We start from the raw sequence: 23045 nt of genomic DNA on the forward strand, positions 1-23045 counted from the left end.
AAACCACCAAAGTCAGACCATTCCACATGCTGCTTTTATACTTTACACGTTCCTGTGGACAGGAGATACCTGCTTCCTCAGACTGTCTTTATTGGTAGAGGCTTTTTTTCCCCTTTTTGACACATGATTGTACAGAAAAGGAGAAATGTCTTAGAATCTTTGCGGATAAGTTGTGCCCATAACCAAACAGACAGATCTTATATAAAATAACCACAGCATAGGGGAGAACTCATAAAAATAACTCATAAAGGTAAAATGATTTGCTTTACTTTTTGCCATTTTCATCCTGTTTTGATTTTCGACATGTGTAAATCATTCTGTTGCTATAAAACTTATTAAATGAAGCAAAAGAGCAAAGACCAAAAGCGTAATAATGAAGTTTTAATCCTTTACAATTTTTTGGCATGATCAGCTTGATTATATTTGATATACACTTACAGTTTTTGTGTTTCAGAAGGAATGTGTCTTAAAACTGTTCATGTGTCCCAGATGTGTCCTAGTTTCATTCTGGGAAATGGATGCCGAGTGTTGCACAGGCAAGTCAAACAGACATGGCTATTTTAGGAGCCATTAATGTAGCACACTTACAGGAACCAAATGTGTAATTCCAGCTGGCCAGTGAAAACTTTACTGAGCACCATACTATGTGCTGAGTGAAGAAATATAAACACAAAGGACAAGTCCTGATCCTGAGGCGCTCATAAACTAGTAAGAGAAAAAGATGACAACATGTCACACTGTAAAAAAAAAACAAATGTAAAAATAAAAACCAAAGCATAATATGGGTAAATATCAGAAGCTGGAAAAAGGTAGGGAAGCATCACATAAAATGTAGCCATTTTTTCTGTCTTAGGAGAGCTAGGGAGTGCTTCACAGAGGAGGTAAAATTCTAAATTTTAGGAGCAAATTGTAAAGTTTTAATTCTAGTTTGGACATCCTCTGCAATTGATTTGTTCATGGATGAGTATCCACAGATCAATGAGAAAACAAATGCCTGGGGTAAGGCTGGCCTAAAGGAAGAATAATTAAATACTTCCCCTCTTGAGTTTTTAAAATTAGGGGGAAATTCACAGAACATAAAATTCACCTTGGAGTCATTTTAAAGTGTACTACTCACTGGTGTCTAGTACATTTGCAGCATTTTGCAACCATTAACCCTACCAAATTCCAGAATACCTTCATCATGCCATGAAGAAACTCTGTGCCCGTTAGCAGTCGCTGGCCATTCTCCTCTCCCGCAGCACCTTGCAGCCGCTAATCTGCTTTCTGTCACTACGCCTGTTCTGGACATATATGAACACAAACATACAATGTGTGGCCTTTTGTATCTGGCTTCTTTCACTTAGCATCATGTTTTCCAGGTTCATCCATGTTGTAGCATGAATCAGTACTTCATTCTTTTTTAAGGCCGAATAATATCCCATTGTATGCATATACCACATTTTATCCATTCATCTGTTGATGGACATTTAGGTCGTTTCTATATGTTCATTATTGTCAATAAAGTTGCAGTGAACATGGGGGTGCATATATCTCATTGAAATCCTGACTTCAATTCTTTTGGATATATACCTCAAAGTGGGATTGCCAAATCCTATGATAATTTAAATTTTAATTTTTTGAGGAAACTCCATGTTGTTGTCCATAGAGGCTGCGCTATTTTGCATTTTACACATACCGACAAAGTGCAGGGGTTCCAATTTCTCCACATCTCCACCAACACTTGTTTTTGTTTTTTAATAAAATAGCCATCCTAACAGATGTGCATGATATTCCACTGTGGTTTTGATTTGCATATCCCTGATGATTAGTGATGCTGAGTATCTTTTCATGTACCACTTGTATGTTGGCCATTTGTATGTCTTCCTTGGAGAAACATCAATTCAAGTTATTTCCCCATTTTTAATCAAGTTTGTTGTTGTTGTTATTTGTTTTGCTGTAGGAGTTCCTTGTATATTTTGGGTATTAATCCCTTATCAGTTATATGGTTTAAAATATTTTTCCCATTCTGTAGTTTGCCTTTTCACTCTGTTGATTGTTTCCTTTGCTGTGCAGAAGCTTTTTAGTTTGATTACTTGTGTTATTTTGCTTTCATTGCTTGTGCTTTTGGTCTCATATGCAAGAAATCATTGCTAAACCCAATATCAAGAGCTTTCCCCCTATGTTTTCTTCTAGGAGTTTTTCCAATGATTTCTAATTTTATTCCATTGTGTTCTGAGAAAATATTTGTATGGTCTCAGTCTTTCAAAATGTAGAGAGATTTATTTTGTGACCTAGGATATGGTCATTTCTAGAGAATGTTCCATGTGCACTTAAGAAGAATGAGTTTTCTGCTGTTGTTGGAGTGTGCTACATAAGTCTCAGGTCCCCTTCGAGGTAGTGTTGTTCAAGTCTTCTATCCCTTGTTAACCTTCTGTCTAGTTGTTCTATCCATTATTAAAGTGGGGTATATAAGTGTCTTACTATTATTGTTGAACTATTTTCCCCTTTTATTGACAGTTTTGTGCTTCCTATGTTTTGGGGCTCTGTTTATGTGCATATAATAGGCGACCTTCTCGATGGATTGATCTTTTCATCATTATGTAATATCCTTCTTTGTCTGATGTAACAATTTTTTTTCTTACAGTCCATTTTATATGATAGTAATATAGCCAATCCAGCTGTCTTTTGGTGGCATGGAATATCTTTGAATGTCCTTTAATTTTTCAACCTAGCTTGTCTTTGGATCTAAACTGAGTTTCTTGTAGACAGTGTATAGTTGGATCATGTTTTTTGTCCATTCTGTCATTATTTTGATTGGAGTTTTTATTTTATTTACATTTAATGTAACTGCTGATAAGAAAAGGCTTCTATTTTGCTATATGTTTTCTATATGTTTTATACCTTTTCTTATTCCTCAATTCCTTCAATTCTTGCATTACTGCCTTCTTTGGTGTTAAATATATATACACATATATGTATATATATGTGTGTGTGTGTGTGTGTGTATATATATATATATATATATAGTACCATTTCAACTCCTTTCTCATATTTTCTACACATTTTAAGTTATTTTCTTAGTGGTTGCACTGAGGACTACAATGAACATTTTAATTTATAAAAATCTAGTCTGAATTAATATCAGTTTAGTTTCAATCACATATAAAAAGTTTGCTCCTATACAACTCCACCTCTCCCTCTATGTTATTATCATCACAAATTACATTTTTATTCATTGTGTACTCATCAACATAGATTTATAATTATTATTTTATGAAGTTTTCTTTAAATCATATGGGAAAAACAAAGTTAAAACTAAAACTACATAAGTACTGACTTTTATCTTTACCTATGTATTTACCTTTATTGCATATCCCGTGTTTTTTTCCTTTCATTTTTCCATTCCTTTGTTCATTCCTTTATTCCTTTGTTTCCTCCTTCCTTAATCCTTCCTTTCTTTTTTAGAACATGGGTAGGAAAAAAGACAAAGTTGCATTTTATTATTATTTTTAATTGGGAAGCTTATAACGTTCTTGGCAATTAATCCTTTCTCTCATCTTTGACACTCACAGGTTGTGTTACAAATATGTCTCTGTTATTTGCCTTTTTTAATGCAAGTCCAGCATCCCCAGCTAGAGGGTAAGCATAATGAGGGTGGAGACTCTGCCTTCTCTTTCTTGACATTTCCAGTGTCAAAGGAAATGTTTTATCTAGAGAAGCTACTTAATATGTGGTTGTTGCTGTTGTCCTAGATGTCCTGCCTCCCTTCTACAGGCAGGCAAGCTATTATTTTCCCCATTTACAGGCAAGCTATTTACAGTGAGAAAACTGAGAACCAAGAGAGTTCAGGAACCTGACCAAGGTGATAATAAGAAGGGGAGAAAACATGTTCTTCTGGGCTCTGTACCCAACATTGTTTTTTAGGCAGCTTGCCTCGGTTATCTCTTACAAGCCTACAACAAGGTTTCCCACCACCAGCACTAACTTTTGGCAACAGGCAGTACTTGTAATGAGTAATCCAACTGAGACAGCATTCAATTTGAGATGCCTATCTGTTCTTTTTGAATCAACACTGAAAGCAAATAAAATAGAACTGTTTCCCACAGACTCCCTGAGCAGTAGAGAGAAACACTTGAAACTTATTCTCAACTGAAGGACAATCGCTCGTGAGGGTGGCTGTGCATGCGAGTCACAAGGAGCAATTTCATGTGAAACAGGGAGGCAGCACCACCACAGCTGGCCCTTCTCAAACCTTGAAGTGGGCGAACCTTGTCTTCTCAGCCAAGGCTTGGAGGACGGCATGGGGTAGTAGAAAGCATAGGTGAGGCTTTTGGGGTCAAACAAAAAAGGTTCTGGTTTTTCCCATCTGCCGTACACACTGCAACTTTGAACAGGTTACTTCCCCATTTGCAAAAATAAATATCATCGTGACGACTAACTTGAATCGTGTTTGTGATGGTGCCTGGAATAGAAGTTAATGCTCTCTTTCTGTCTTTATCCACGGGTCCCTCCCACTTGCCTTGTCCAATGTCATCATTCTCTCAGCCTCTAACCCCCTGAAAAATAAATGGGCTGATAATTACTTTTACCCTGAAGTGTAAGGTGACTATTATGTTCAATATTTTAATTTTTACTGGGATGTATTTAACAGGAACCAAAATCTAATATCTAAGAAATGAAATTATAATGATAAAATGAAACCTACTTTGGTCGAAGAAATTCAGCCTCACCAAACACCACTCTCCACAAAATGGAACCAGGGCTTTTTGGAGAAATGGCTGATTCCAGGATAAGGACAGGAAAGGACAAAGTGAACCTGCCACATCTTGTGCGAGGAAACATGGAAGTGCTTTCAAAAACTGTAGAGGTCTGCAGAAAGAACACAGCAACCAACTTGAAGGGGTTCTCACTGGTTGAACTTGGGACATGTTGATGATTAAAATGCATAGTGACAAGAATGGATTAAATCCTACTGAATAAAAATGAATGAGTTCATATTTACTCTTAAAAAAATTTAAGGTGGGTGCGGAGGGAAGAGGAAATCTCTTTTTTTTAAACAGAATAATGCCAATTAACAGACATAAAAGGAATAATGGAAATAGAAAGCCACCACTTTATGACCACCACAGTAATAATTAATTCAGGCAATAATTCACAATGTATGCTAAAAACATTGGGTGACAAACTTTTGGAGGAAATCATATATTCACACGGTGTCAAATTAACTTAGGAATTACAAAGAGAAAAAGATCTTTACAATGGAAAAATCTGATGGACAGCCATTCTAACCAAATGACAAAATTTAACGTAAACCATAGTTGGACAATCCAGTACCATCTTCCTGCCCATGTGATGTACTGAGCTCACAATATATTCTCTTCTAAAAAGTGGTTAAACCAAACCTGATCACAAAAACAATCTGACAGATTTTCCTGGACTAAACTATTCAAAATTGGTGCTGTCATGAAATCTCTCTGTCTCTATCTCTCTCTCTTCTCACACATACACACAGAGACTGGGGAACTGACCTAGATTAGAGGAGACCGAAGCTACATGGCAATAACGATAATGCATAATCCTTGATTACTTGCTTTTGGACCCCTGAGGAAAAACAAGAAGAAAAATAATTGGAGACAATTATGTAAATATAAAGAAAGATTGCATATTAAATAATAATATTGTATCAATGTTAAATTTCCCAAGTTTGACAATTATATGTGGTTATATAAGGGAATATCCTTATTCTTATATATGCTGAAGTATTTAAGGGTAAAGGGTAATCATTTTTGTTAGTCTTAAAATATATATACGGGCCCAGCCGGGCGTGGCTCAGCAGTTGAGCGTCAACCTAGGATCCAGGCGATCAGGGTTTGATTCCCGGTCGGGGCACATGCCCGGGCTGCGGGCTGCAGCCAATCAATGACTCTCATCATTTCTATATCTCTCTCTCTATCTCCTTTCTTCTCTCTGAAATCAATAAAGATATATTTAAAAATAAATAAATAAATAAGTAAAAAAAATATATACATATATATACATATATATATATGGGGAAAGAGAGAGAGAGACAATAGGAATATGGGGCAACTATAACCTTAAAAAGAACTTTGAACATTAAAAATAATACAGTGCTTGAGATTGCTCTAGATCTTTGGATATTGTGGACTCAAGACAACTCTTAGAATCATCCAGAGAACCAAGTTAACCCCTATGGTGGAGCTCAATTCATCCTGACTTCTCTCTGTTGCTGAGATCTAGCCTAAGTTGCAGTTCTTTCCTTTCTCCCTCCTTCCTTTATCTCTTCTCCCTTCCTTCTGTCCTTAAAACTTCTGTAGGACTTCTGTTTGGGGGATGATGGAAGGTACAGCTGCACCTAAGCAATGCTGAAAGGATCCTCTGCATGTGGGCCCAATAATTTGCTTCAGGAATGAATACTTTGCTGGTGAGGTCCACTCAGACTGTTTGCAGTCGATATGGTGGTCACTCTGCTACATGGCTATTCTGTCTGAATGTGTAGATCTGAGCCTGTCCAGGCCAGACTTTTCTTCTAGCTAGTGTCTACCCTCAGCCATTTAGGGTATCAAGATATAAGCAAAGAAAACCTTAGACTTCTCATTTCTTTATTCCATCACTTGTATGTGCAAGGCACAGAGTTCCTCTCCACAAGTCAAGCCTACTGTGGTTCTGTTTAAAGTGGCCAATCAGGAACTCTCTCCTCTTGTTGTTTCTCCATCTACTTATGCCCACATCAGAGCTTAAAATCTCATCCTGACCCTGTTTTCTCTCTCTCTTAAAAAAGTCTGTTTTTATTTTAATTATAAAGGTGATATTTGTCCACTTTGGTGAAGCTGGGGAAAAAAATTAATAATCACCATGAATAACCTCTACTAATATTTTAATATATTTTTCAGGTTTTGTTTTAAATCAGTGCAAAACACACACACACACACACACTGCATATAATAGCTAAAATGTATTGAGCAACTATTAGGAGCTGGGATTTCTATTGAGCATTTTCTCCCCACAGCAATCATATGCAATCACACAGACAGAATTGTTTTTGTCTGCAGGCATCCATTTCCCAGTCCTCCATCTACATGGGGCAACTGCAGTGTGATTTCGCCTGAGTCTGCAATCCTGGTGGGGGGCCAGTCTAGGTGCTCAGTCCTCTTTTGGCAAAGGGTTTGGACACATATCCCATGATAAACCAGTAAGATGCCTTCCCTGGGATTTGAATCTTGAACTGAATGACTCAGAAAGGTTTAGCAACCATTTTATCCTGTTAATCCAGGTAGTGCAGTCCTGAAAAGACTACCCATTGTTTTGCTGCTAGGTCTGATGATCTGCCCTAGGACCAGGGCTTTCTCAGGATGGCTTCCTTAGATTTTTCCTCTGAAACTGTGATCTTTCCTATATTCTTACAATAGCATTTTAAAAAATAAAGTTACCTAATTTGATTTATCCCATACACCACCAAAAAAATCCCTAAACAATATAAAAATGCACTGAAATATACAAGTTTTATTCTAGTTTAAAGAGACTGAAACTGAAGCTTAATGAAATTAAGCTGATACCCCTTCTTATTTGCCAAGATCAACCAGGAAAATAAGAAGGGGTATCAAGTCTCTATAACACTAAAGGTTGTGCTTAATTTTAACCAACTCTCTTCTCAATCTCTCTGTATAGATAACTCAGATGCATGGGCGTATTCTTATATGTATTCTTCCACAATTGAAATCTGAACATACTCACAATTTTATTCATTTTCAGCCTTTAGTTTTTTGTCTGATAATAAAATTACTTGAGAAAATGTCAAAATTACTGTAAAATACAAAGAAGGTAAAACCCATTATTCCAATACCTAGGTATCATTATATGACTATTAACATTTTAGTTTATTTCCTTTAGTCTATCTCTTTCTCTTGTTGCGTGTATATACACACACATGCATAAACAAATAGAAATCCACATACAGTATATATATATAAATGTATATATACACACACACATATACAGTGGTGGGCAAATGTAGGCTTACAGTTGTTCCCATGGAAAAATACATAATACAAGAATAAACTCTGTATCGTGTACTCACAACTGTAAACCTACTTTTGCCTATATATATATATAAAGACAGATCCCTACTGTATGTACAGATTTGTATCATCATGTTTTTTCGTTGAATATTATTTTGTAAGCATTTTCCTGAGTAATTAAACTTCTTTCAAAATATTTTAATAGCTGTAATATATTTCATTGTATGGATATACCATAATGTATTTAATTGCCCCTCTCTCAGGAATTCAATGGTTGTTTCTTTATTTGCCTTAATAAATAGCACTACAATCAACTTTGTAGGAATATGATTATTTCCTTAGAATAGATTCTGGAAGGGAAATTACTGGCTTAAAGACTTTGAATATTATAAAGACTCTTGATATACATTGTCAAAAAGTTTTCAGAAAATTTGTGCCAATTTACAATCCCACAACAAGTGTTTAAAAGTTAGTTTCATTCAACTTTCCAAATATGAATGTTAACTTTTAGAAATGAATGCCAATAGTTGGAAATGATAGCCTGCACTGTATTAGGCATTCCTTTCAATATCTATTTTCCTGATTATAAAGTAATACAAGTCAGTTGCAGAAAGATTGACAAATATAAAACATTACAGAAAATAATCACAGCATCCATATGTAAAAATGACACAGTAGTGTGACAAGCATTTCTCTTTCTGTGCACACATTAAATACATAAGTAATATTTACAATGCTGAAATCTTATGGCTCTTATATATCTAAATTTTTAATTTAATGTTATATATCATGAAAATTTTATTATCAAATATTCTCCAATTTTTTTTACTTGCTAAATAGTCTATCTTATGAACTTGCTATACTTAACCTTTCTTGCTTATTGTACATGTAGTAATCAGTTTAAACAGAATAGTAACACATATCATTGTTCAATAACCTTTGACTGCATTTTTGATGATTTTAATAGTTTATGACAGGAAGTGGAATTATGGAATCATGGATTTAAATGGTATATATATTTTAAAGTTTCTTGCTATTGATAAACAATTAGAAAAATCATTTTCTAAAATGCTTGTTCCAGTTGTTTATGAAAGTGCACTTCACTCTTCTTGGCATTATTTTTTGTTGTTTTAGTTCATTGATTCATGTTCTGCATTTCTCTAACTTTTCATATTTGTTTGAATGTTTGTATTCTATGAATTCACTGATCATGTCCTTTGAATATTTTCCCACTGGATCTAGTATTATGAAGAGAGTTGAGCATCCTTCCCTGAGTATCTATTCTCTGTACAGAGCCCAGGATAGCTCAATTGCCCCCAGTTACTCTTCTTAAATATTTTGAATAGTTCAATCACCTGTGGCTCTTAGTGATAAGTGTTTAAAATTCTAAGCATATAATTTTAGTGACTCGTGTTTGCAAAGGAGTTTCAATTCATCAAACACTTCCACATCCATTATATTTTTGCCTAGGTTAGGCTAGGTTAGCGTCATTGGCATTATTTTAGGAATGTTAGATTACCTTCTAGAGAAGAAAGCTGTGAACAGCCAGTGGGGAATAAAGTCAAGACTCAGACCAGGTCTTCAGCTCCTAGATCTTTTTTCATTGTCTTATTACCAATGTTGCTAGTGTCCAGAGACAAAATGACTTCACACAGGGTAAGTTCTGGATTAATGTTAAGGGACTTGATAGCAAATGCAAGTACTGTATTTTTAGAATGAGACTGATTTACATACAGGGGCTTTTAATTGCAGTCATCCATCAGTGTTAAACTTTCCATGTCTAAATATAAAGACCCAGTAATATAAACGAGCCAGCTGCATTTTTTTACAGAGCATGAATTGATGAATTGATGAATGAGTGAAGGGATGGAAATCAACAGCAAGAGTAAAAATATTCTAGCCCATTTCAATAGCGCATGCCACATACTAGTACCTCAGAAGCTGCTAATTTGAGCCACCCCTCCCCCAAGAACACTCTCAGAACACAGGTTTTCAACCACCAAAGAAAACAGAATGGATTGCACCTTGATCTCCTCCATCATCTCTGAAAACGAAAATATTTCATTTTTCACTTTCTTACTTCACATGGTCTTCCCTTTTGCCCCATTTGAAATAAAACTGCACATGGTCTGTGATATTTCGAGAGCTTATTTGATTTAAGCAGCTTTACGGTATTTCCCCTCCCCCTTAGGAAACACATTTCTGTGCCACTTCTGCAAATTAAAATATCCTTTTCCAAGGCGCGCCTAGGAGAAACATCAGCTGTCCCGATCGCGGCCTGTTTCTATTCACGGGCAGGATCCAATTCTAAAGACCTTGTGGAAGCTGCGTGTGGGTCTCCGCAGGTGTAGCCAGGCGCCGCCCTACCGCGGCGCAGGAGGCGGGAAGACGCCAGAACCGGACCCACGAACGCTCCGGGGTCGCGGCGGCCGCTTCAGCCCTCGGGGCGGCGCGCGGTCCCGCTTCCCTCCGGCCCGGCCGCGCGCCCGCTCTCCCCGCCCCCGCCTCACCGCACCTGCCAGGTCACAAACCCAGGCCGGCTCGCTGGGGTCCGCGCCCGACGCACAGTCTTGTCTCACGTTGATTGGCCAGAGCCCCAGGGGGCGCGTCCGCCCTGCGCAACCTACTCGCGCTCTTCCCGCCCCTCTCCGCCCCTCCCGCCCCTCGCGGGCTTCCACCTTGGTAGTGACTGGCGCGCGCCCAGGTCACTCAGCGCGGCGGGGAGAGGTGTGCAGAAGAGGAAGGAGGGGCGGGAGGGGGAGGGAGGGGCCGGAGGAGGCGGGGCTCAGGTGCGGCGCCTAGCAGCCGGGGCCTGACGGGGGAGGGGGCGAACGGCGGAGCGGGAGGGGCGGGGCCGGGGTGGGGGCGAGGAGGGGGTTACGCCGGCGACGTCTGCGGCGCGAGGCTTTCGCGCGTGAGCGGCGCGGGCGTTGGGCCTGGCTACCGAGCTTTCCTGGCGGGCGAGCAGGTCGTCGACGCCGGCTCCTGAAGGAGGGCGGGGGAAGGTGTCGGGGTCGGCGGCGGGATCACCTGCGGCCATGGAGGAGACGCAGCCGCTTCCGCAGTCCGGGCTACAGCTGTGCGACAGCCTCATCATCTGGGTGAGTAGGACGCGGCGGTGGGGGCCGGGGGCCGCGGCGAGGTGCCCCCGGGCCCCGGGTGTCCCCTGGTGAGCCTGAGGACGACCCGGGCCACCTGCACCGCGGACGTGGCGCATTGCCCTCCGCGCCTTCTGGCGCCCTTGACCGCGAGAGTGCCACCTGCGGGTCGCCGGGCAGGTGTGTGTGAGTGTGTGAGGGGGGCAGGGAACTCGGGGAGCCGGACGGAGGAGGCTAGTCTTAAACCCGTGATCACGCTCCTTCCTGACAGCTGTGCCTGGAGCCAGGCGTCCAAACCCTTGGCTCCTCTGTCCCATTTTCCCCTGCCTGGCGTCCAAGCCCTGGACTTCTGGATCGCAGACTCGCCCACCTTCCATCTGCTGTACAGCCTTCCCACGGGGACCTTTGTGCCCCTTGGGAGTCCAGATCCCCTCGGAAAACCTCTCTTCCACCTCAGCCACCTTGCTGTATATCTGCACAGGTGGCCAGAAGGTGGTTTTAGTGCCTGGATGGATCAGTGCTACTCCTCCACACCTGGGCACCCGATTTTGTAGCAGCCACTTAGATGTTTACACGCATTTCTTAGGTGGAGAAAAAGATATTGAGGCTGGGGGCTCCTATTCCCTTTTTCTCGCTGCCTTCTCTAACAGACGAGCGTTTTACTTAAAAAAGACTTGGCATTTCTGGTTGTACTTCAGCCATGCTTAATATTCCTGTTAATTTGTGTTGGGTTTGGGCAAGCAGGATCTGTCCCCAGTATTCCCATCCTCAAAATGATGTCTCACCTTTTGGAGGTGCTCAGCTATCAGAGATCTGGCATGATGTGATTTCTAACCCATGTTGAGCAAAGCTGGTGCTCAATGGTCCACCAGGTGTTGTTAATGACGCACATGCCCAAACCAGTTGTTTAGTTTTGTGTAGGGTAGTGTGTGCAAAATGGAATGTAAACAGACTGGATCAGGAGGTGATAATTGGTTGTTGAGACTCCTAAGAGATCTCCTAATGCATGTAATTCAAAAGAATGAGAAATCAGGCAAGGTTTCTGGCACTGTGTGAGGTGTATTGAAAATAATCATAATTTAAAGCAACTTTTACACTTTGGAGGTAAATAGCTTGCTTTAAGTGGAATGCAAGTATCCAGGGCTTCTGAGTTGAAGCAGTTAGCTAACCAACCGTTCATCTGTATTTTCATTTAAAATAAGTATTAGGTACTATATTTAAGGCTGTCATGAAACAAGGCAACATTACTTTTAATGATGTGTTTTGTTAAAACAAATTACTAATTAAAGGGTGTATCCCATTCTGTTACACTATTGCACTACACCTCTGACTTAAGTAGTAAACTAGTCTTTATGATGTCGTTGACTTAAACATCAAGTGGTGGAGAAGCATAGGGTTTTCTTGAATTGTATTGCAGTATTTTTAAGTATCATGTGACCATGTCCCTTCTGTTAACCAGCATTTATTGAGCTCCTACTTTGTATAAGGCACTGAGGGAGACAGATACCAAGAATAATTAAAGAACTTTCCATTTTAATTGGAGTGGTTGGCAAAGCTGTGTGTTTTTACAGTGGAAGGCAAAACTTCTTAAAAACTGTACAAGCAGCATAAACCTTTAATATATCAGGCTTTTTAACTTCTTCTCCCTCTACCTAGAATATTTTTCCTAGGTCTTTCAATGGCTGGCTGCTTCTTACCATTTAGTTCTGTGTCTGTCGTCATCTTTCAGAGAGACTCTGTGACAGTGAGTGACTTACTTGTCCCCACTCCCATCCCACTGTAATCTGTTAATCCCTTTCTTTTGTGCCTGTATCACTTAATAATTTTTGAAGTCATTCTCTTTGTCCCTTGGGGTCAGAGCCCTTGTCTGACCTGTTTTCTGCTCTATCCCCAGGATTAAGAACTGCCTGGGATCTCCAGTACAAGGTTGAGTCACAGTGGTAATAGTAAATATCCTTACCTTGGTCCTGACCTCAGAGACCAGTATTTCACCATGCAGCATTTCACTATTAAGTATGTAGGTTTTTGTAGATACCTGAGGTCAATTTTTAACTTTATCATAGAGTATTAATGGATTTTGGCAAGTAGAAATCAGGGGAAGTGAGTTTTCCAAACACAGGGAAGAAACCCCAGTGCTCATGTAAATGGTCTCCTTTGGCAATAGATTGAAAAGAGGTAGTGGAAGATGTTTGTCATGATATTCATGCTCTCTTAATGTGCCTCCTACCATGCTAAGTAGTAGGAGATATAAGATAAAAAAGTTTTGATGGAGCCAAATGATGGAGGTGAGCAGACAGTTGGTGGTAAATTGTATTCTTTCAGTGCTAGACGCTGTTGGAAGACAGTAGAACTGTCATTAACAGAATTAGAGAAGTCATCAAGAAAAGCTGATTAGGTGAAGAGATGCCTCTTGTGGCAGTTATAAAAAAGTTAGATTTTATGATTTTTGTAACTCATGAAATAATTACTTAGAAATGTTATACTGCTTGCTACTTAGCAAAAAATTCAGGGCTGAAAGATAAATTTGGGCATCATTTACATGGTGGAAGGAGTGTATGAGAGTATGAAGTAGTTGTATGAAGATAAATTTAATTGCTTCTTGACTCTGAATTGGAAATTTTAAATCTTTGGAATTTACTTTCACTGATAAAATTGGGGGTCTGAAACAGATTTTTTTTTAATGGTTCCATTAGTTCTTGCATTCTTTGACTTTGACAGGCAAATTAACCTTTGTTAATTAAAGGCTGAAACATTTTTATGAAGAACTTAAAACTCAATACAATGATCTTTCTGAAATAAGCAGCTAGAGGAGGAGAATGTGAGAATAGAGTTGCCTCAAGGTTGAGTTTTTGTTAGCTATCAGTTGTGAAAACCCCCCTTTTTCTTTTCTTCCTTGATTACTGTGATGTTTACATTGAAGCAGTTCAGGAACAGCATTTCCACATTTATTTTTTGCTTTATTTAAAAACAAAGAAGGAAGTAAGATGGTTATTTGCCAGAACACTGTTTAGTGATGGGAGCCCTCTGTCTGTCCATTTTGGGTCACTCACTAAAAAGATGTTTGCCTCTTCACCTCTGTGAAGAGTAATGTGAATGAATACATTTTCTTTTGTCTCTGTGCTTTGGCCTCACTCCCCCCACTGAGCTTTTTAATTCATTCACTCTTCTTGGTTATAAAGCCTTTCAATTTAGCCAAATGAAATTACATTCTCTGTGATCTAATTTATTTTGCAGCTAGTATAACAGCTTCCAAGAGACACTCCAGTTCTGTGGATGTAAGAAGGATAAATTGATCTTTTTTAAAAAAATTATTTTTCATTGACTTTATTGGGGTGACATTGGTTAATAAAATTATACAGGTTTCAGGTGTACAACTCTACAATACATCACTTGTATATTGTATTGTGTGTTTACCACCCCAAGTCAAGTCTCCTTCTATCACCATTTATCCCCCCTTTACCTTCTTCCTCCCCAGCCCTCTTTCCTCTGTCAATCACCAGACTATTGTCTGTGTCCATGAGTCTATCTTTTTGAGAAATTGATTTTCATCTGGGTATGGTGGGCAGCTGGGCACCTACTTAGTATATATTCTCCTTTTACATATTTCTGTGCTATTTTGCCTAATGTTCTGTGTCTCTGAAATTGTTCTTTGAAAATCACTAACCATATCCATTTTGTAAAAAGTTAATGATGTGAAATGTAAGTAGGAAGGGTTGAAAAGTGGGAGCCGCACTTTATCTTTTAAAGATTCTCTAAACCCTGCGATATCTTTTCCCTGTATACCCACCCAATTGCAAAATTCTTTTTATTTTAGATTTTAAATATTCCATGAATTCATCCTGTCCTCTCAGTCAGCATTACCCTAATTATCTCTAGGCTATCCATTTTATTAACTATCTTGTGCACACTACAATACTCTCCTCCATTCTCTGTTTCACTATTGCTACTATCTAAAACATACCAAAGATGTCACTCTCTTCCTTATTACTCTTAAGTGATTCTTCATCACCTAGAGTAATGTTTCTAAAAAACTAATGTGCATGAGAATCACTTGAAGATTTTCTGATTTAATATGTCTGGAGAGATTGTGATACACATCATTCTTAGTCCCCACACTTTTCAGAAACTGACTCATAGCAAATGTGCTAACAGCTGTTGCGCATATACCATGTGCCAGGCACTAATTTGAGTACACTGCTAATTCGTTTAATTCTCACAACCATCTTGTGAAGTAGAAGCTATTCTGCTGTTTTCCATTATATCAATGATACCATTAAGGATAAGTCCAAGCTTTTTGTCATGGCCCTTCAGAGTCCTGACTCATGACTGGTTTTTTTAACCCCCTTGGTTGTCACCCCTTCCCCATCCTTTATTTTTTTTTCTTTTTTAGTTAGCTTTATTTATTTCAGAGAGAGGAAGGGAGAGGGAGAGACAGAGACAGAAACATCAATGATGAGACAGTCGTTGATCAGCTGCCTCCTGTACACCCCCTACTGGGAATTGAGCCCTCAACCCAGGCATATGCCCTGGCAGGGAATCGAACCTCGATCTCCTAGATCATAGGTCAATGCTCAACCACTGAGCTACACTGGCCAGGCCCCCATTCTTCTCTGCACTGGAAATCCAGTAATACTGAACTGCATGTTACCTAAAAATACCATCTCTTTTCATGTACTTGTGCTTTTATCATGTTCCTATTTTCTGAAGTTTTCCTCCCCCTAACCCTTTCATTATTGAAGACATTTCATCCAGGAATCATCTCTAAAGAAGTGTTTCCTAAATACAAGTCCTAATTAGATTAGTTGACTGGTATATTTTACAACACTTTGGGCATACTACAATCAAGGAACTACAAATGATATTTCCTAAAAATGATTTGTGTTTTTTACCTCCTCTCCTTATCTCTTGATTTAGGCTACTTGAGGGTAGAAATGTGGTGATTTTCCTTTGTAAAACCATCCTATACTACAGTGCCCCATATAGAGTAGGAGCTCAGTAAAGTATCTCTGTGTACTTTGAAAGTAATTATGGCTAGGTTTAGTTTGTCTATGCCATTCTTCCATGTTATCTTAGGATAAGAGACAGACTTGTAGAATCTTAAAATATACAAAACCACTAAAGGTAAATTATGGTTGGAGGGAATTTTATTGGATTAAGGTAAGTGGTAGACTAAGGAATTATAATTGAATAGTAAGGTAGATGAACATGTGTGGGGGGAAAAAATCAATCATAGTGTATTTCATTTAAGATCATTATGGGCTGAGATTAGATTTCTAGAAAGTATATAATCCATTTTTGCTCTGTTATAATTTGCTTTTTTTTTTTTTTTTTTAAATCCTTACCCAAGGATATGCTTATTGATACTAGAGAAGGGGGGAGAGAGAGAGAGAGAGAAACATCGATGTGAGAAAGAGCATCGATTGGTTACCTTCCATACGTGCCCAGACCAGGAATTGAACTGGTAGCCTTTTGGTATTTGGGATGATGCTCTAACCAACTGAGCCACACCAGCCAGGGCCAATTTGCTTTTTAAAAATTTTTCTATCTTATGTTTGCTTATTAGAAAAATGTGCCACTATTTCATTTTTCTATTTATTATGTACATGAGTGTTTAACAAATAGAGCTTTGAAAAGTTGTAATATCTAAAACTAAAATAGAAACAACTTGACATTGTAGATGGGCTTTGGTCTGTTCATGTCCTAAGGCTAATTGTTGAGCAGCAGACAGAAGTCCTGCCATATTTTAGAGTTCATTGGTAAACTGTGTAGTAGTTTTAGACTTGATATTTCTAGACTTGTTTTCCTACCTAATGATATGAGTGAAATTTTCACTTGTAAATGTTAGGTTATCTTGAAATTCATTTTCTGATGTTATTCTCCAAAAACGAGACAAAACACAGACTATACTTAAGAGTTCTATATGTGGCTTTCAGAAATTCTGAAGTACTTCATACATGACATCAATATATATGAGTTTTAGGTATATTTTTTTATGATTTTATGAAATGTTAAGTGTTTATTTTTATAAAAATATTACACAGCCACAGAAACTTGTTAGTATAGTTTCACTTATTTGGCAGGGCCTGAATTTAAACAAAACACGTCAGTTTTTTAGCTATTTTTATCTCTAATGTTCATATATATGTGTGTGTATATATATATATATATTTTGAAGGGAGGATGGTAATGCTACCATGTAGGTATAAAGAGGCAGTGAAGTCATTTGCTTTATGTCATTTTAGCTGCAGACATTCAATACCCCTGCACCTTGTCAAGATGTGAAACAGCTGACTAGTGGAGTTGCCATGGCACAAGTTCTCCATCAGATGTAAGTAGTGTTCCCAGCTCTTCCTGAAAGAATTGTAAACCCAATACCAAGGAAGAAAACTTAGACTTGTATTCTAAAGGCTATTGAAACTTTATTCTATTCAGTGATGACAAGCACATGGTACCAAGGCATTCTGACATCTAGGGAACAAAAAAGTGTAACAATTGATTATTCTTTGTTTATAAAGATATATCTTAATGAGCAATCAGGATTCTTATCTCTTCCACAGATGTTAATTTTAAACTTGTTCTGATCACATTCACAAAGTTATAGTAACTGAAAAGAACAGGTTAAAGGAATGGTATATAATTGCTTATAATGTTTCCTCCAGTTATACTATTGTCATTTGAAGGTATCAATGCATACAAAATATAGATTTAGACAAAATAATAAATTTTAAAATCTATATTTGAACTAATAGTAAAGGTATGAATCCACCAATAATGAAATGTTGTATAAATGAAATTTGAAGTCACAAATGCTGGAGAATGTTAATAAAGTGAGTCTTTTTGGGTTTGGCCCATTATATTTAATCCCATAATATCAAAAGTTCTTAACTCCATTATTTCCTGATTTTTGCAAAACACATTGTATAAGGATTAAGGTTTTGACATCTACAGTGTGTGCTGTGCCCTTTAGAAAAAACATGGCCAATTCTGTAGTCATAATTTATTTATTAATAGTCATTGATTTTGTATTAGCTTACTTTCATGATAATATATCTTCAATGAGACCACAATCCTATCTCTGCTACATTGTTTTATAGTCAGAGATTTTCTTATTTAATTGTTGCTATCGTTTTGTAAAGGTTTGTTGTGATTGAAAACCCCCATAGATGGGTTAGAAAAAATTCTTTACCACTCTTAGAAAAACAGAACAATATCAAAATTCTGATTACTTGGAATGGTCAAAATGGTCTAATTTAAATAGACACATTTTATAGTTAACTGAAGATTAACATTTTAAGAGACAGGCTTAACATGTTAACATTTTGGCAGGGAGGCTGTCATTCTGAAATACGCCTTACTCCCTTGTTTTCTTAAAGGTGTTTCTTAAATATTTTGTTTGTTCACACCCTGATTGGTTTCAAATGTCATTCTTTAAGATCTTATTTAATACATAAATATTTGATATAGCAGTTTTTTATGTTGATCTTTAATATCAATAGGACTTTGCTTAATAAGTTTAAAATTAAATGTGTCCTTGTAGATTTCTTATTACCCATTCTATTCAGTTACAATCAAATTTATTTGGGGCTTTGCCAGATACTGATTTCACTTGGGGCAAATTCGGTTCTCTTATCATCAGTTCCCTGAAGAGAAAGATTGGAAATAATAGATCCTTTGCCCAAGTTAATGTGACATTTAAATGAAGTAATATGAAAAAACATCAAGCACAGTGCTTGAAACATAGTAGACATTAAAAACTGGTTTTCTCTTTTTTTCTCTCCTTTAGGATAGGGACTTTTACATCTTCCTGCTGTCAGGGTGCCTGTTAAGACATATTTAATAAATGTGTCTTAAATTGAAGATGTGAATGACTTACGTAGTTTATTATGAGAAGTTCCTAAATAAATCCTTAGGAAAGCAAAAAACTTAGTGCTTCTTTTAAATAGTATGTACTATTCTTACTAAGGACAAGCTTTAAGATATGAAATAACTTTCTCTGTTGGTTTAATTTGGTATTTTACATGTAATAAAAACATTTTAATGTTTAGCATTTGTATTTTTGTTCCAGTGATGTGGCGTGGTTTAATGAATCTTGGTTAAGCCGAATTAAGGAGGATATTGGCGACAACTGGAGAATAAAGGTACGCAGAATGAATGGAAGAATCACTTGATCCAAACATTGGTTCTAAAATTAGTACTAAGCTCAAATAAATCTTTTTAAAAAATTAACTTAAGGTTGCATTTGTTGTATAGGGTTTGAGTTTTGATACATGTACATTCCTGTGTAACCATCATCATAGATAGATACAGGAAATTTTTATCAATCTAAAACATGTGCTTAGCTCTTCCCAGTTAATCCTTATTCCTACCTTGCCCCAGGTGGCCACAAATCTGCTTTCTGTCACTACGGGTTTCATTTTTAGAGTTCCATATGAATGGAATCAAACGTGACATACTCTTTAGCACCTTTTACTCAGTATAATGTTTTTGAGACTCATCCATGTTAGTTGTATTAACAGTAGATTTCTCTGTTTGCTGAGTAGTATTTCATTACCTATTGATGGATGTTTGAATTGTTTGTTTCCTCTTTCTTTCCTAATATTGTAATTTATGTGTTTTGTATTTTTGTCTTGCATAAGTCTGGCTCAATCTTTTTGAATTTTATTGATCTTTTTCCAAAGAGCTAACTTATGTATTGTTTTATTGATTTTTCTCTCTAATATTTTTTATTTCCTTTCTTCTACTTATACTCTGCACTTCTTTTTCTTGCTTCTTAAGGTGGAAGCTTAAGTCATCATCAGTTTTAGGCCTTTTTCCCCCCAATATTAAGCATTGCCTTAGCCATACTTCACACATTTTGACATACTGTGTTTTTATTTTCAATCACTTCAAAATATTTGGTAATTTCCCTTGTATTTTTCCATTGATCCATGGTTAATTAGAAACAGTATTTTAAATTATAAAGATTTAGGGTTTTTAAGTAACTTTTAAAAAATTTCTTAATTTCGAATTCTATTTTGATATTAAGAAATACGGAAATAAGAAATGGAAAGTTTTCCATTAAAAAATTCCTTTAAATTTACTGGACTTATGACCTAACATATGGTCTGTCCTGGTGAATATTCCATGTACACTCAAAAATAACATGTATTCTGCAGTTCTACAAATTTTGTCAGGTTTGTTGATAATACTGTTTGCATCTTTTATATCTTTATTGATTTCTTACCTGATTATTTTGTCAAGGTAGAAGGACTCCTTTAATCTCTAATGATGATTGTGGATTTGTCAGTTTCTCCTTTAAGTACTGTTAATTTTTAAATCATATAATTTGAATCTGTATTATTAGGTTTATATACATTAATTTTTTATGTCTTATTGAATCTATTAATCGTTATGATATGCCTTTCTTTATCCCTTATAATATTCTTTGTTCTAAAGTCTAATTTGTCAGATGCTAATGTAGCCACTTCAGTTTTGTGATTATATTTTGCTTTAAAATATACCTTTTCCTATTCTTTTAATCTCTGTGTTTTTTATATTAGAAGTGTTTCATGTAGACACCTAATAGTTGAGTGAGTCTTTGCTTTTTTATCCAGTGAACAGCTCTTTACTTGGTTCTTTAAAAAAACAAAAACAAACCTTTCCATTTCTTATACCCATATATTCGTTGAAATCCTTGAACATTTTTAAACTAGCAGTTTTAACATCATATTCTAATTCTTTCATTTCTCATTTCTGGGCTGTTTCTATTGACTGAATTTTGTCCTCATTATGGTCCACATTTTCCTGCTTTTTTACATGTGTAGTAATTTTTTATTGGATGCTAGACAGTGTGAATTTTGTTTAGTGCTAGACAGTGAATTTTGTATTCTTTTATAGAGCATTGGACTTTGTTCTTGCGGGCAGTTAAGATACTTGTGAATCAGTTTGATCCTTTGAAGGTTTTGAGGTGTGGAAAGCAGATTCTCTAGGGCTAGGTTAGACCCACTACTAAGTTGTGATCTTTTAAGGGTTGTCAGTAAATGCTTGTTTGTAGTCTCTTCACCTTGGCTGGTGGGAATTTCTACAATTTCTGGCTTGTATAATCATTGGAAATTTTTCAGTTTGTAGTTTCCGGACTGTTCTTTCCTTAGAAATTAGTTTTGTTTAATTTCATTGACTTTCATTCATGCACATATGAATTAGTATTCAGTCATAGAGTCAAAGGAACCATTATACAGATTTCTGGAGTTCTTTCCTCCATAGCTCTCACTTCTTCATTTGTATGTCCGGAAAATTCTAACTTCCTTGACCTTCATGAACTTCTGTTCTCTATTTCCTCACTTCAACAAGAACATCAAGCTTTGTTTAGTTTCCACTGCCCTGTGCTGTGGTGTAAAAATTGCCTCCAGAAAGAAATCTTGGATATAGGGCTCATCTTTTTTTGTTTTCCTTCTTTCAGAAAATAGAGTTCTATATTGACTGTTAGGTAAAGCTTGAAAACAATTGATCCTTGTAGTTTCTCCTGTTTTCTAGTTTTTTGTGTCAGGAGAATAAGTCTAGACCTGTTACTCATTCAGGACTGAATGTGGACATATTCAGTCTTTAAAGTTGGTACTTCATTCTCTCTCACTTTAAATAGAATCACCTGGTTAAACTGTGTAAGCATGCAGACATTTTTTTTCTTTCAGGCAAACTGATTAGCACTTCAGTGTTTAAAAATTATCATGTACTTATATTTGTAGAACTCTAACATGTAGTATTTTTGTTGTTTTATCGGGGTAGTTTTTATTGTCTTTCACCTTGTCATACATTTATTATTAATATCAAATTATTTAATTATTCTTTCTTTCCCCATTAGGCTAGTAATTTAAAGAAGGTACTTCAAGGAATTATGAGTTATTACAGTGAGGTATGAAAAACATCTGACTTTGTTTAAATACAAAATGTATGTGATAATTATAAGACACTGCAAAAAGACTTGGCTTGCCTTACCCAGTTTGGCTCAGTGGTTAAAGCATTAGCCTACGGACGGAAGGGTCCTGGGTTTGATTCCAGTCAAGGGCACATACCTTGGTTGCAGGCTCAATCACCAGCCATGGTTAGGGCACATGTGGGGGTAGGCAGTCGATGTGTTTTTCTCTCTCTCTTTCTCTCCCCGCCTTCCACTTTCTCTGAAAAGCAATGGAAAGAATGTCCTCAGGTGAGGATAAAAAAAAAGTGACTTGGCTTTTTCTTTATAACATTTTGCTGGAAAATAATTCATAACTGGAATGTGTATGTTTTTGCCACTTTTAGAACATTCAAATTTTTTGAACATAAACAGGCTTAAACTTAATATATTGATTTGGGAAATAATTTTGCTTTTTTTTTAAATATGTTTTTATTGATTTTTAGAGAGGGGAAGGGAGAGGGATAGAGAGATAGAAACATCAATGAGAGAGAAACATCACCAATCATCTGCCACCTGCACGCCTCCTGAGCCAGCAACCAGGGCATGTGCCCTTACTGGGAATCAAACCCATGATCTCTTGGTTCATGGCTCGATACTCAACCACTAAGCAACACCAGCTGGGCAATGTTGCTTCTATATTGATACTCTTTAAATTGATTATATTTTGAAATAGAATTCCATTTATATTATTTGATTTTAGGCAATGCCATAAAGTAGACCTTACAATTAATTTGAAATTATTTTATGTTTAAAGCATTATTTTGATAGTTGTTTCCAGTACAAACAATAGCAAAAATATACTGTGAAATTATGCCTGTGCAAATGAATTGGGGGAAAAATGAAAGTAATAATAAACTCCCATAAGCTAGCACATTATTTAAGTAGGGTTATATTTTTATTATTATTCAGCATCTTAAGTTCCCTGGTAGGATTATTTGATATAAAAAGATTTATTGCTTAATGTTTGGAAATGGTAGCAATTGCCATTAAAAAATTATG

General features: G+C 36.9%; 1 protein-coding gene and 1 long non-coding RNA gene across 2 annotated transcripts in view; one reads left to right on the forward strand and one right to left on the reverse strand.

Annotated features, from left to right (window-relative positions):
• Positions 1 to 365: 365 nt before the first annotated feature.
• Positions 366 to 10594, reverse strand: LOC107531751 (uncharacterized). The gene is made up of 5 exons (XR_015714988.1): positions 10534 to 10594; positions 5511 to 5583; positions 4688 to 4851; positions 3344 to 3438; positions 366 to 737 (listed from the first exon to the last, which is right to left on the reverse strand). It is a non-coding gene; the product is annotated as an uncharacterized LOC107531751 (long non-coding RNA).
• A 432-nt stretch (positions 10595 to 11026) lies between these two features.
• Positions 11027 to 23045, forward strand: part of HOOK1 (hook microtubule tethering protein 1) — a 47194-nt gene continuing 35175 nt past the window's right edge. The window contains exons 1-4 of the mRNA XM_016205906.2: positions 11027 to 11119; positions 17359 to 17444; positions 19182 to 19254; positions 21954 to 22004. Coding sequence (XP_016061392.2) covers positions 11057 to 11119; positions 17359 to 17444; positions 19182 to 19254; positions 21954 to 22004 — 273 coding nt within the window. The 5' untranslated portion in view covers positions 11027 to 11056. The remainder of the gene's footprint in view (positions 11120 to 17358; positions 17445 to 19181; positions 19255 to 21953; positions 22005 to 23045) is intronic.

This window comes from Miniopterus natalensis, chromosome 9 (genome assembly GCF_054644295.1).
Source record: "Miniopterus natalensis isolate mMinNat1 chromosome 9, mMinNat1.hap1, whole genome shotgun sequence".
In the NCBI taxonomy this organism is placed as follows: domain Eukaryota; kingdom Metazoa; phylum Chordata; class Mammalia; order Chiroptera; family Miniopteridae; genus Miniopterus; species Miniopterus natalensis.